Source organism: Pantherophis guttatus, chromosome 3 (genome assembly GCF_059756535.1).
Source record: "Pantherophis guttatus breed Tessera chromosome 3, ASM5975653v1, whole genome shotgun sequence".
NCBI classification, from domain to species: Eukaryota; Metazoa; Chordata; class Lepidosauria; order Squamata; family Colubridae; genus Pantherophis; species Pantherophis guttatus.
Window position 1 is genome coordinate 187,890,801 of NC_142065.1, and position 12,944 is coordinate 187,903,744.

The 12,944-nt window shown below is 38.2% G+C and overlaps 1 protein-coding gene across 1 annotated transcript in view; it reads left to right on the forward strand.

The window, feature by feature from the left end:
• Positions 1 to 12,944, forward strand: part of ESRP1 (epithelial splicing regulatory protein 1) — a 39,564-nt gene that overhangs the window by 2,048 nt on the left and 24,572 nt on the right. Inside the window, exons 3-4 of the mRNA XM_087890759.1 lie at positions 1,589 to 1,702; positions 8,207 to 8,321. Of these exons, the coding sequence (XP_087746885.1) occupies positions 1,589 to 1,702; positions 8,207 to 8,321 (229 nt within the window). The remainder of the gene's footprint in view (positions 1 to 1,588; positions 1,703 to 8,206; positions 8,322 to 12,944) is intronic.

Sequence of the window (12,944 nt, forward strand, 5' to 3'; positions counted from 1 at the left end):
CCGGTGAATTTAAGTTCCACACATCTTAGAGTGGCCAAAGTTGAGGAACGCTGCCCAAGGATATGCAGTACGTCGGCAAGGAAATATCCCATAATAGTATTCAATCTCATGTGACTTAAGGGCTGGCAGAAGATGTGACTGAACTCTTGAAAGGTTTCTGGTTGCCCCCTGGTTGGAATAGCAGTGTAAACAAAAAACCTAATTTATGCTGTAATGATTTGGATCAGAGGCCTCTTGCTGCTTTCTAACTATCTTGGATTTCTCACCATACAGCAGGAGATTTCTGAATGTACAGTACAGCACAGTTAAAAGACTGAGGAAGTCTAATCTGGTGTCTCCATTAAAGACTTCTTCCTTCTCATGGAGCTAATGATGACTTTGCCATGTTCTTGATGGTTGAAGTTGATTACTACAAATGCATCAAGATTCATGCAAATAATACAATTAGTCTAGCTTTTAAACTGAAAGGTACACCCTCACTCAAGTTGAGGTCAAGCACTGCTGATTGCATGGGAACATCAAGGTTTTTCTGGCAACAGTACAAGAGTGATTTGCCATTATCTTTTTTCTTGGAAGTATTTTCCGCTTTCCAGTTAGCCTAAAGCTCTAGTTTCCTAGGGATGTCCCATCTCAGTTTGGTCTAATGCTTAGACCAAGCTAGAAAGTGGGAGGCTAGAAAGTGGGAGACCATGAATTCAATTCCCACTTTAGCTATGAAAGCCAGCTTGGGTGACTTTGGGGTCAGTCATTCTCTCTCAGCCCAATCCATCTCACAGGGTTGTTGTGGGGAAAATAAGAGGAAGGTGTGTTGGATATGTTCACCAGCTTGAGTTATTTGTAAAAATACCAAAAGGTGGGATACAAGTAAATAAAGATTAAATGATTTGGATCCTGTTTGCCTTTTTTTGCTGTTTGTACCAGCCAGTTTGGATAGCTACAACTCCACCCAAGCCACTCTGCAATCTGTTGCACCAAGTGTATTGCATTACAATTCTCAATTATTGTGTTTTCTGGAAGACTGGAGAAGGCTGATTTAGGTGATCTTTTTAGATGCAACAGCTTTTTGAAAAGATACTGACCGTGATAAGACAAATCAAAATAATTCACAAGCATTAGCTATGTCAAATAGGCTGACACAGCTATTGTGTGTTGCTGTTTCTACCATTATTATCGAAGAGTTTGAACTGATACCAATTTCTATGACACTGGAAAAGGGGGCTTCAATTAAAACAGACTTTCTGTGTGGTGCTGGAAAATCAGAGGACTCCAGCCAAGATGTCATAAAAAGTATGATAATTCAAGTTACTAGAGCATTGTTTCTCAACCTTGGCAACTTTAAGACATATAGACTATGGTGGCTGGGGAATTCTGGGAGTTGAAGTCCACACATCTTAAAGTTGCCGAGGTTGAGAAACACTGTATTAGTTAGCTAGAATGGAAGAAAATGAACTTCCCATTTCAGGGGGAATTGTTTGGCATAAACAATGCCTCCCATTTACATTAAGATGTGCATCCTTAGTGAAAGTATACAAATATTAATTTTACAGAATGCACTTTCATATCATAAATGCTTTGTATCCTTTTTTAGTTTAACCAGTCTGTGAGCAATGAACTAAATATTGGCGTTGGTACGTCCTTCTGTCTCTGTGCCGATGGGCAACTTCATATCAGGCAGGTTTTACACCCTGAAGCATCAAAAAAGGTAAGTGGACTAAATTCAGTCTCTCTCCTCTCCCCCCCCCGCCCCCCCCCAAAAAATCAGGCTGTGATGCAGCACACAAGTTTTCCCTTAAAAACTCATATTTGCTGTCACATTTTTGCTTATTAAGGCTTATGACATTACAGCTGGAATTGCATTAGTGACTCCCTAGCTAAACTTTTCGGGTTTCCTGGTGTTTGAAATATTAAAAACAATGTGCCACATTTTATTATTCACAGGCAATGTATTTGCATTTCCATGTTACAAAGAATTAAGAATCGATTTAAGCTTAATGAATTTGAGTTTTGCATCAATCTTGCCCATGAGTAGATATTGAGGAGCAAAAGGAAGTAGCCCAGCAAAACCATCATGTCTTTTAGATGCCTGGGAAAAGTTCTTAACTGATCTTAGAACAGTGCTTCTCAACCTTAGCCATTTTAAGATGTAGGGAATTCAAAATCCAGAATTCTGCAGCTAGTCACAGGGTTTTGAAGTCCCTACATCTTAAAATTGCTAAGATTGTGAAATAGACAGTTCTTGTTCAAGCATTTTGCTTGCTGCTTATTTGGTTGTACTGCTTTGTTTTGGATTTCTTGCAAGTTATCTTGAAATTTGGAATAAATGTAACACATGTAACCATTGATAATATATCTTTTTAAAGTGTTTAACTCATGATTGATGAGTAATTGCTTGTATTATAACAATTCTCTATAAGGAACTGTTGCAATTTGTCTTTTAGATGTGGAGTGACTTTATATTTGGCTGCAGTTAGTACATTTCATTGTTTTTATCACTCTTCTGTTCAAAGAGATTAAATCTCTCATCTGCATCTTCAAAAATCACATTGCTGTAGATCTTGAAATTCTGGTAGTGAACAGTATCTATTCCCCAAGCATTCCCACTGTCTCGGTGTTCTATGACAAAAATATGCATCTGGCATGAATTGATACAATTTTAGAAAATAGGAAAGCATGCCACTCATACGTCACTAATTTGTCGTTTTTTCCCTTTATTATAAATAAAGTTCTTCTTAACCTACAGGTATCATTTCTCATAAAACAATTGAGTTCAAACTGTAATGGATTAGTCTCAATCCTTGCTAAGATTCTACTCTTTGGCCGTGCCACTGAATAAAACACTTACATTCTTGAGGGATTGAAACCCAAAATAGTGTTCAGTTCATCCAAGAGACTTGGTGCTCCTTTTAATATAAAGGCCCAACAGACTACATATTTTTAATTTTTTCTTGTTCCCACCAAATGAACACATTTTGTTATCTTCTTCTGTATTGTTTATATATTCTAAAATCTTACACACATCCTACAGCAAAGCTGAAGATCTCTCATGTTATAGTGAGAGATTATATGCCATTTTATAGTGGCATTGATAGTAGTTACTTGGCAGTTCTTTAACAGAAAAAGAAGTGATAAATAAACTGATCTAGCTGGCAAACTCTTGGGAAAAATTAGTTTACATTTAGTCATAGTTGCTACAAACCTACCACTATCTGAGTATGATAATTTTCTACACAGCCTCTGAGCAAAATAAAATCGATGACATATTCTCAGTGCATGATTTCATCTATCCTGTGAAGCCCAGCTTACATTCAGCTTGTAACAAATCAGTCTCCTTCAGCAGAGAATTCCCTCCAGACATCTCAAGGGGCTTGAAGCAGTTGTCTGTCAATGTATCACAAAACAGATCAATCATTCACAAAAGCATGCACTTCATCTCCACTCCTTTCTCTCAGCCATGCAAAGAAATAATGCTTGTCTGGAGTTTATAGTTGGATAGAGCATCAACTAGCTTCACAAGGCAAGGAAAATTTCCTCTTTACAACTAGAAGATGAAAGACTTTCAGCCCATCTTTTTAAACTGTGGCTGCAAAGGAGAACAGCTGTTCTCAAAGCTAGGAAACTATGGCGAGATGAGTTGCACTTTTGTTCCACCAAAACAAAAAGTCTACAGTGGTTATGTCAAAAACATGGCATCTTGAAATAAAATTTAAGAAATTAACCTTGAGACAAACCTGTCTTAAAATGACAGGGTGAGAGGGATTCTGTTGTTATTCCTTTGGGATGAGTTCAATTGAACAATCCTTGCATTGTATGAGTAACAGAAGCTGTTCCATGTTACGACTTTTCCTAATTTCTTGGGGCAATTCTATGTCAAATCATACATTTTTATGTTGTTTTGAATTGCAGTCAAATGGGTGTAAAATCTTGTTAAATGTTATGGTGAATAAGACAGCATGATTAATCTGGTTAAATATTTTATGTAAACCAAAGAGGAGGCTTGAAATGGATGTTTGGTCATGGACTTTGTATAGAAATATTTTTCAAAGTAAATATTAAGACAGAAGGAAGTATGGGTGTTTTATTTATTTTCAGTTTAAAATCATTTACACTATAGGCAAAGCCTGAAAAGTCAGAACCACTGCTTTAATTGCCGATTCTGAATTTAGACTTTTCGAAGGGCTTTTGTAAAATATGTTAGACTCCATAATTGGGTTGCTTTATTACACGTAAAAAAGAAACCACCCCAGTGCTAAACAAACCAGAATACCTAGGTTCACACAACACACTAAGCCAAAACCAACCAAATCACTTTGTGAATCTATCAGTTTATGACTTGACATAATATATAAGCACAGCCACTGTCCTTTTTTTTCTGTGGATATGAAATTGGTAATTAAAGAAAACTAGAATCTACATAGAGGGATGAGGTGGCTCAGAGGCTAAGACGCTGAGCTTGTCGATCAAAAGGTCGGCAGTTCAGTGGTTTGAATCCCTAGTGCCGTGTAATGGGGTGAACTCTCGTTACTTGTCCCAGCTTCTGCCAATCTAGCAGTTCGAAAGCACGTAAAAAAATGCAAGTAGAAAAATAGGGACCACCTTTGGTGGGAAGGTAACAGCGGTCCATGTGCCTTTGACATTTAGTCATGCCGGCCACATGACCATGGAGATGTCTTCGGACAGTGCTGGCTCTTTGGCTTTGAAATGGAGATGAGCACATATGTGCGAAGGGAACCTTAACCTTTACCTAGAATCTAAATGTGTTTAAGGCAGATTAGTTTCTCTTTTAGCTATGTTCTTGAAATATAGAAGCCTGATCATATTTTTTGCCTACAGGTAATCCTTACAACCATTTGTTTGGTAGCTGTTCAGAATTACAATGGCACTGAAAAAGTGATTTAGGACTAGTTTCACACTTATGATCATTGCAGCATCCCCATGGTCACCTGAACAAAATTTGGGCATTTGACAACTGGCATGCATTTATGACAGTTGCCCTGTCTCAGGGTTATGTGATTTGTAAACGTTCCCAGCTGGCTTCCAACAAGCAAGGTCAATGGGAAAGCCAGATTCACTTTAACAACTGCAGCAAATCACTTAACAGTTTTGGCAAGAGAGATTGTAATATGGGACACAACTCACTTAACAACTGTCTTGCTTAGCAATGGAAATTTTGGACTCCAATGTGGTCATAAGCTGAGAACTTATTTGTATTGACATAAAATGAATCTGGTTTTCGTAACCGGATGGCTGCCAGATACATTGGATTAGAAAGAGTCCTTATTGATCCCAGCTAGTAAATTCAGTGATTTGCCAGCTAGGAATAGCAGAGGTTTAATAGATTTCTACAATGGGGAAAGGCTGACAGATTTGCTGGTTTTAAAGAGGTCTTTTTGGCCAGTGAAGTCCCAACTTTGCTCTGGGCTGGAATTAATAAGGAGATCGCAAAACCCTTCTTGGTAATTGATTCCACTCTTGAAATGCCCTTATTGTTAAGAAGATTCTCAAAACTTTCGATCAGAAGTAGCTCTCCTGTAACTATTGTTCAGTGCTCCTTTCTAGGATGATCGAGAACAGATCTTGACTTTTTTTGTGTGACATCCTTTCAGGTATTGATGGAGTTCTATCATATCCCATTTGTCAAAGCTTAACATACCCAGTGCCTTCATTCTTCATACCCACTTTCTCCTTTCTTCTTCATAAGTTTGTTTCAATTCTCTAATCTTCCACCCTGCCCTCCTTTTTTGTACCTGTTCCAGTTTCTATTTCAGCTATTCTTAAAGATAATGGAGAGAAGTTAAACCAGACTATCAACAATTTCCTGCAGTGTCCAGATGTAATTCTTATTTGAATTTGTTCAAGGGCAGGAAGCATTCCCTGCCTAGAATTCTATCCAGCTTGGAATTCTATTCCTCCGTTTGCTCCTAAGTGCTTAGCAGAATGTACATCCTCTTCTTAAAAGGACCAGGCCAGGTTAGGAGCTGACTCGATCTGCCTTTTCATGTTTAACTTTTGTCTTTTTGACATTTTTTTTTTACAAAGCAGTTGGTCCAGTGATGCTTTTCTCTCTTATTTTGAACATATTAGAATAAATTGTTGTGGTTCTTAGCTTTCCTTGCTTATTCAGCTGGCTCTGATCTTACCAACATCCATGAAAATATACATTATGTGACTTTCTCTTCCTTGATGACCTGTCTCTTTTCCAGTTCCTACATACAGGCAATCCTTGACTTGCAATCATTCATTTAGTGACCGTTCAAAGCAGAGGTGAAATGCTCCCGGTTCGGACCGGATCGCCTGATCCAGTAGCGATGGATGCGGGTAGTTCGGAGAACCGGTAGCAAAAATCCCGGCCACCTCCCCATTGCCCAGCTGAGCCGCGCAATCATCAGAGGTTTTTTTTTAATTTTTAAAAGCATTTTTTCTACAACCTCTTCGGCCGAAAAGGTTATAGAAAAAAAAAATTTAAAGGAAAAAAAGAAAAAGCCTCTGCCAATCAGGCAAGTCAGCTGCGATCATCAGAGGCTTTAAAAGCATTTTTTTACAAGTTACTTTTTTTAAAAGTAAAAAAAAAAAAGTTGGCCACGCCCACTCAGTCATATTACCCCCCCTCCCCACCAAGCTACGCCCACAGAACCGGTAGTAACAAAATTTACATTTCACCACTGAAATGTAGTTCAAAGTTATGACAACACTGGAAAAAAAATGACATGGCTGTTTTTCACACAACTGTTGCACCATCCCCATAGTCATGTGATCAAATTCAGATACTTGACAACTGGTTCATTTTTATGACTTACAACAGTTCACTTAGTGACTATTCAAAGTTACAGAGGAACTGAACAAGGTGACTTACGACCATTTTTCACACTTACGACTGTTGCAGCATCCCCATGGTTGCGTGATTTACATTTGGATGCTCATATTTATGACGGTTGCTGTGTCCCGGGGTCATTTGATCACCTTTTGCAACCTTCTGATCAGCAAAGTCAATGGGGAAACCAGATTCATTTAACAACCGAGTTACTAGTTTAACAACTGCAGTGATTCACTTAACAAATGAGGCAAAGAAAGTTGAAAAATGTCGCAAAACTCAAGAAATTTCTCACTTGGGAACATAAATTTTGGGTTCAGTCAGGGGTGAAATGATCCTGGTTCGGACCGGATTGACCAATCTGGTAGCGATGGAGGCGGGTGGTTTGGAGAACCGGTAGCAAAAATCCCTTCCCCCCCCCCCCCCCATACCCAGCTGAGCCGCACAATCATCAGAGGCTTTTTTTTTATTTTTAAAAGTATTTTTTCTACAACCTCTTCAGCTGAAAAAATGCTTTTAAAAGTTAAAAAAAAAGCCCCTGACGATCGCACTCAGGTGGGATTGTCAGAGGCTTTTAAAAGAAAAAAAAAGCCTCTGACGATCAGACAACTCAGCTAGGATCATCAGAGGCTTTTAAAAGCATTTTTTTTACAACCTCTTCGGCAGAAATGGTCTTAAAATGGTCTTAAAAGTTTTTTTTTTTTTTAAAGTTGGCCACGACCACTCAATCGTATTTTCCCCACCACCACCAAGCCACGCCCACAGTGTGCCATACTAAAATTTGTAGTAACAAATTTTACATTTCCCCACTGGGCTCAATTGTGGTGGAAAGTTGAGGACTAGCCATAGTGTCTTTTTATTAGATTTTCACTAGCTTCTTACAGAGCTACACTGCCATTATTATTATTATTATTATTATTATTATTATTTTTTGCTGGAATTGTGTTTTAAGTGTTTTTGCTATCCATCTTGGATTCCTTTTCCTACACTATTCTCCTATCATGGAATCCTTCTCTTTTCTTGTGATTGTTGTCTACAATGCAATCAAAGTCCAAAATCTTCATTTAACTACAGTTAGCTTTAGGTTCTGTTAATTCAAGGATTTCCTGATTACATTGGCCACTTTCCTTGAAAATTCTGTTTCCGCTTGGTCTTGGTTAAAGTCAAGAGCAGCTGGTTTCCTTCTGCCTTTTTTCACCTACTGACGAAGAAACTTGTCATGAAGATAGGGCAGGAATTGCTTCTTGGAAGGACTCTGCTTGGCAAATGTGTAATGAGTATAACTCTTCGTAAGTGGGTGGTCAGTTAAGTTAATTGGGCATGCTATCAATTGAGAGTTTGCACTACAAATTGTAAGTGACTGATACCTTGGTTTATTAGATGTAACTTGTTTTGCAGAATATCTTGTTACCTGAATGCTTCTACTCATTTTTTGATCTCCGAAAAGAATTCAAGAAATGTTGCCCTGGATCACCTGAAATTGACAAATTAGATGCTGGTTCCATGATACAATGTATCCTTTTAATAAATATATAATTTATCTGTATATTTCTATAATGTTAAGGAAAGTTTATATATTGCCTTTATCTCACCCTAAATATTGACCTGCCAAAGGCTGTTTTGTTTTGTTTTTTAAATCAGGAAGTAGCTACAGAAAATCAAAATAGTAGATACAATGATGGGTGTTTAAAAAAACAAAACTAGAATAAAAATTGGAGAACCAATAGGAAGCAGAACAGAATACACTTGTGTGTGTGTGTGTGACTGTCTGTCTGTCTGTCTCTGTGTATGTATGTATGTATCAGTGGTGGGTTCCTCCCGGTTCGGCCCGGTTCGGCTGAGCCGGTAGTGGTTATGATGTGACGTCACCGAACCGGTTCTCTTTGTCCTGGAGCTGGGCCCTCCCGCCCACCCCTGCGTTATTCCTACCTTTATTTCTTATTTTTTTTAGCCCAGCTGATAGGTGCGGCAGAGTGGATTGCCGCACCTCAGCTGGGAAGATCCTTAATGCGCTTGCGCGGAGCGCAAGTTTGGCACGCACGCGTGAAGCACGTGCATGAAGAGAACCAGTAGTAAAGCCGGTTGGAACCCACCACTGGTATGTATGTATGTATGTATGGTATGTTTGTACCCCTTGGGTAAGTTAACACATTTTATATTATCTTAAGGACGTTTATTATGAAATCTTCATTGAATAGGCTTATTTTAAAGTCATGCTAGCTGACAGATGTTAATACTGTATGCAACAAAGCTATGATTCTAAACTCAGTTTCTAAAAACAAATGTACAAGAAATAAATAATACCAGTATAAAGCAGGGTTAATGTGGTGCCATTTACTAACTACATTCTTAATTGTGAGCAATGCCTAGAGCAACATTAGTTCAGCTTTTTGATAATTTCTATATATTGGTCTGTTGAATGGCTTTGGTGCATGGTTTGATTGTATAACGTATCATTATAATATTATGAAAATACATCCTTTGGTCCAATCGGAGTTGCTTGTCTATGTGCTCTGTTTTGATGAAATTTCAAATATAATCCATAGTATGTGATATTTTCTACGGATCTTTTAAAAGGAAAATATGCCCTAGTTACAGATTGTTCAAGTCTGAACTGCCATCGTTGTAAGTGAAGCTGATTTTATTACATTGTCTTATCAGTTAGAGTAGAGAGCTGTAAAGGCTGTCTATGAAGGGTTGCTTGCAAGTCCAGGGTTCCTGACTACCGTGTTTCCCCGAAAATAAGACCCTGTCTTATATTATTTTGAACCCCAAAATAAGCCCTTGGCCTTATTTTTGGGGAAGACTTATTATTTTGTGGTGCGTGGAGGAAACCAGAGGAAATGGTGGGGACTGGCTGCACATATGTTGAAATATTTTCAGGGAGGGGTTATTTTTAGGGGTGGGGGCTTATTTTAGTGCATGCGCTCAAAAGCCCGATTGGGCTTATTATCAGGGGATGTTTTATTTTAGGGGAAACAGGGTATCATCTGAGTTACAATAATTGAAATGCCTGGTGGGTTGAACAACTGGCCTCTTCCTGCATTCAATGCAAGTTGAAATTCCTCCTTGCCAAAATGAGTTTTTCCTTGGCCCAGCAATCTATGGGACAAAAGTGGCATTGAAGTTGAAACACTGGTCTGGATAAAGCCATAGCAATTCACTGTTCCCCATTTCTAGGGGACACGTCCCAACATGTAAAGACCTTTGATATATGTAACAAGGGAATGGGAGGTTCTATATATGGTAATAACCCTAAGAACGGAAAGACAGTTGCAGCTTCTGTTGAACAATAAGTAGTGGTGGAATGAGATTGGAAAATATGCACTCTAACCGGTTGCTAAAACACGTTTACATGCAATTAAATAAAGCCTTTGTAGGACTTGAAAAATAGTCCCAACCTGGGACCATAAACCTTTCATGCAGAAGGCCAAGAGATTTGTTTAACGTGACTCGGAAAGAAAGTTTAATTGAAAGCAGTTTCTCTCCACTTAAATCATTTTTGTTCACCATTTTATTTAAAGAGGTATCTAGATTTACTTTTAAATTCAAGTCCTTTTTTAAGAAAGATGCTCGGTTTAATAGAAATCTCAAAAAAAAAATAGCAATTTAAACTTCTTTAATAAATGCTGTTAGATTCAGGCATTTCTCATCACCCAGTACAGGTAGTCCTTGACTTACAACCTCAATTAAACCCAAAATTTCTGTTGTTAAGTGAGTTTTGCCTCATTTTACGACCTTTCTTGCCATAGTGGGTAAATGAATCATTGTCATTGTTAAATTAGTAACACTTTTTAAAAAAAAATTGATTTATATGCCGCCCTTCTCCGGAGACTCAGGGCGGCTTACAATGTGCTCAGCAATAGCCTTCATCCTTTTGTATATTTATACAAATATTTATACAAATATTTATACAAATATTTATACAAATATTTATACAAATATTTATACAAATATTTATACAAAGTCAGCTTATTGCCCCCACAACTGGGTCCTCAATTTACCTACCTTAGAAAGGATGGAAGGCTGAGTCAACCTTGAGCCTGGCGAGATTCGAACCTGCAGTAATTGCAGGCAGCTGGTCTTAATAACCAGCTTAATAACAGGGTGCCTTAGACCACTGTACTACCAAGGCTCTTGGTTGTTAAGTGAATCTGGCTTCCCCATTGACTTCGCTTGTCAGAAGGTCACAAAAGGGGATCATATGACCCTGGGACACTGCAGCCGTCATAAATATGAACCAGTTGCCAAGCATCCAAATTTTGATCATTTTGAGCAATTTGCCAGGCCCCCTGGGACCTGTTTTGGCTGGCAAAGTACTGCAGGAGGCCATCCAGGCTGAAAATGGGTTGTGAGGGGGCATGCGTGGTCCCCTGTGCCCTGGTCTGGCTGGCAGGGTGCTGCAGGAGGCGTCCATCCCATCTCCTCTGAGGCCAGCCCACAGAGGAGAACTACAATGCTGATCCGGCCCTCAAAGAAATCCAGTTTGACACCCCTGATCTAAATTAAAGTCTCCTCTTTGCAAGACTTTATTAGAAAACAAGACCAATGTTTCCAATGGATTGAAAGCAATATCACGATTAAATTTATAAGCTCTTTATCTATGCATTTATGATTGCAGTCTGATCTTGAGCAAAATTAGAGAAAATCCATTGCAAATGTTTTAACGATAGTATTTGCTGCAAAAGGAACTTTACCTGATAAATTCTAGCATGATGTGTTTGACAAAACATGAAGAAATAAAAACATGTGGCCATCTGGTCAACTTTGTACTCAACTTGTTATTAAAAGTTGCAAATTGTAAATGAGACTACTTTATTAAGTAGTCTAAATTATTACATTGCTCGATAATTGCCATAATACCTAACAGCAGGTTTTCCCTGACTGTAAAGTATACTCTCTTGGGGAGCCCTAGGCAGAGTCCGTGAAAACCCTTTGTTTTGTTTTGTTTTATTATTAAAATAGAATTGGTATATTTCCATATGATGGCAAATAGTGAAACCATTCTAGTGGAAAAAATTCACAAGAAAAACAGAAGTAATGATAATGCGGATAATAACTTCCTTGGCTTAAATTTAAAGTATGCTTTTATATATAATTGTATACAATTATTAACCTAGTTACTACCCAGTTCCAGATTTCTAGATAGTTTAGTTACATAACCCTATACGTATTCTGCTTTTATTTTTATTGGATTGATTAATTGATTTGTATTATATCCCACTTTTATTTATATCACTCAAAGCAGGCACATGTAAGGCTCCCTGCCCTTGTTTTCCCCACAGCAACAACATCCCTGTGACTGTGAGTGATTTGGACTGATAAAGTCACTGGCTAAAACTGGAGGTTAATGGGGAGGGGGAAATTTCTTAATGTCTAATCCAGCATCGTAGCCACCATGTTGACTTTCCAGGTTTAAAACAGTCCTCTTTCAATGACAAAAGTTTGTTAAGTGATTTGAGGCCAGTGACTTGTCCCCTACAGCAATCTACCTCGCAGGGGGATGAATTTCCAAATATGATTCCTAGGGAGAATAAAAGGTAAAGATAATATTATATGTTCCCCTGTCTTTCACCCATAGAAAAAAAGACCTCAAGAAAGCCATGTTAGCATATTATGGCAAAAATATTAGGAGGTATCTGGTAGCATTTTTTCCAACTAACATGGAAGCTCGCAGAAAGCTTTTGTTAATTGGAAATGGTACTAGTAGACACTTCCTTTTTTTCCCCCTAGAACGAAAGTGGAATATTGATCTTAATTATAGCCTTCATGGTATATCCCAACTTTATTTTTCCTAGAGCGTATTCTGATTTTTCATCTTTAAGACAGGTATAGCAGGCCTTTTTTAGAAGTTTATAGTCATTCCAATCAATCACACTTCTGTTTCTCAGCCTTAGTGACTTGAAGCTGGGTGGACTTCAACTCTCAGAATTCCTCTGCCAGCTGTGCTGGTGAGGAATTCTGGGAGTTGAAGTCCACCCAGCTTCAAGTCACTAAGGCTGAGAAATACTGCCATAATTGATTACTGTTTTCTGGTTGGAAAAAACACTGGCTACTTTTTTTATTGTCCTGCAGCTATCCTTCCCCCCCCCTTTTTTTTTTTTTAAAATATCAGTGAATGGAAATAAATACAGAA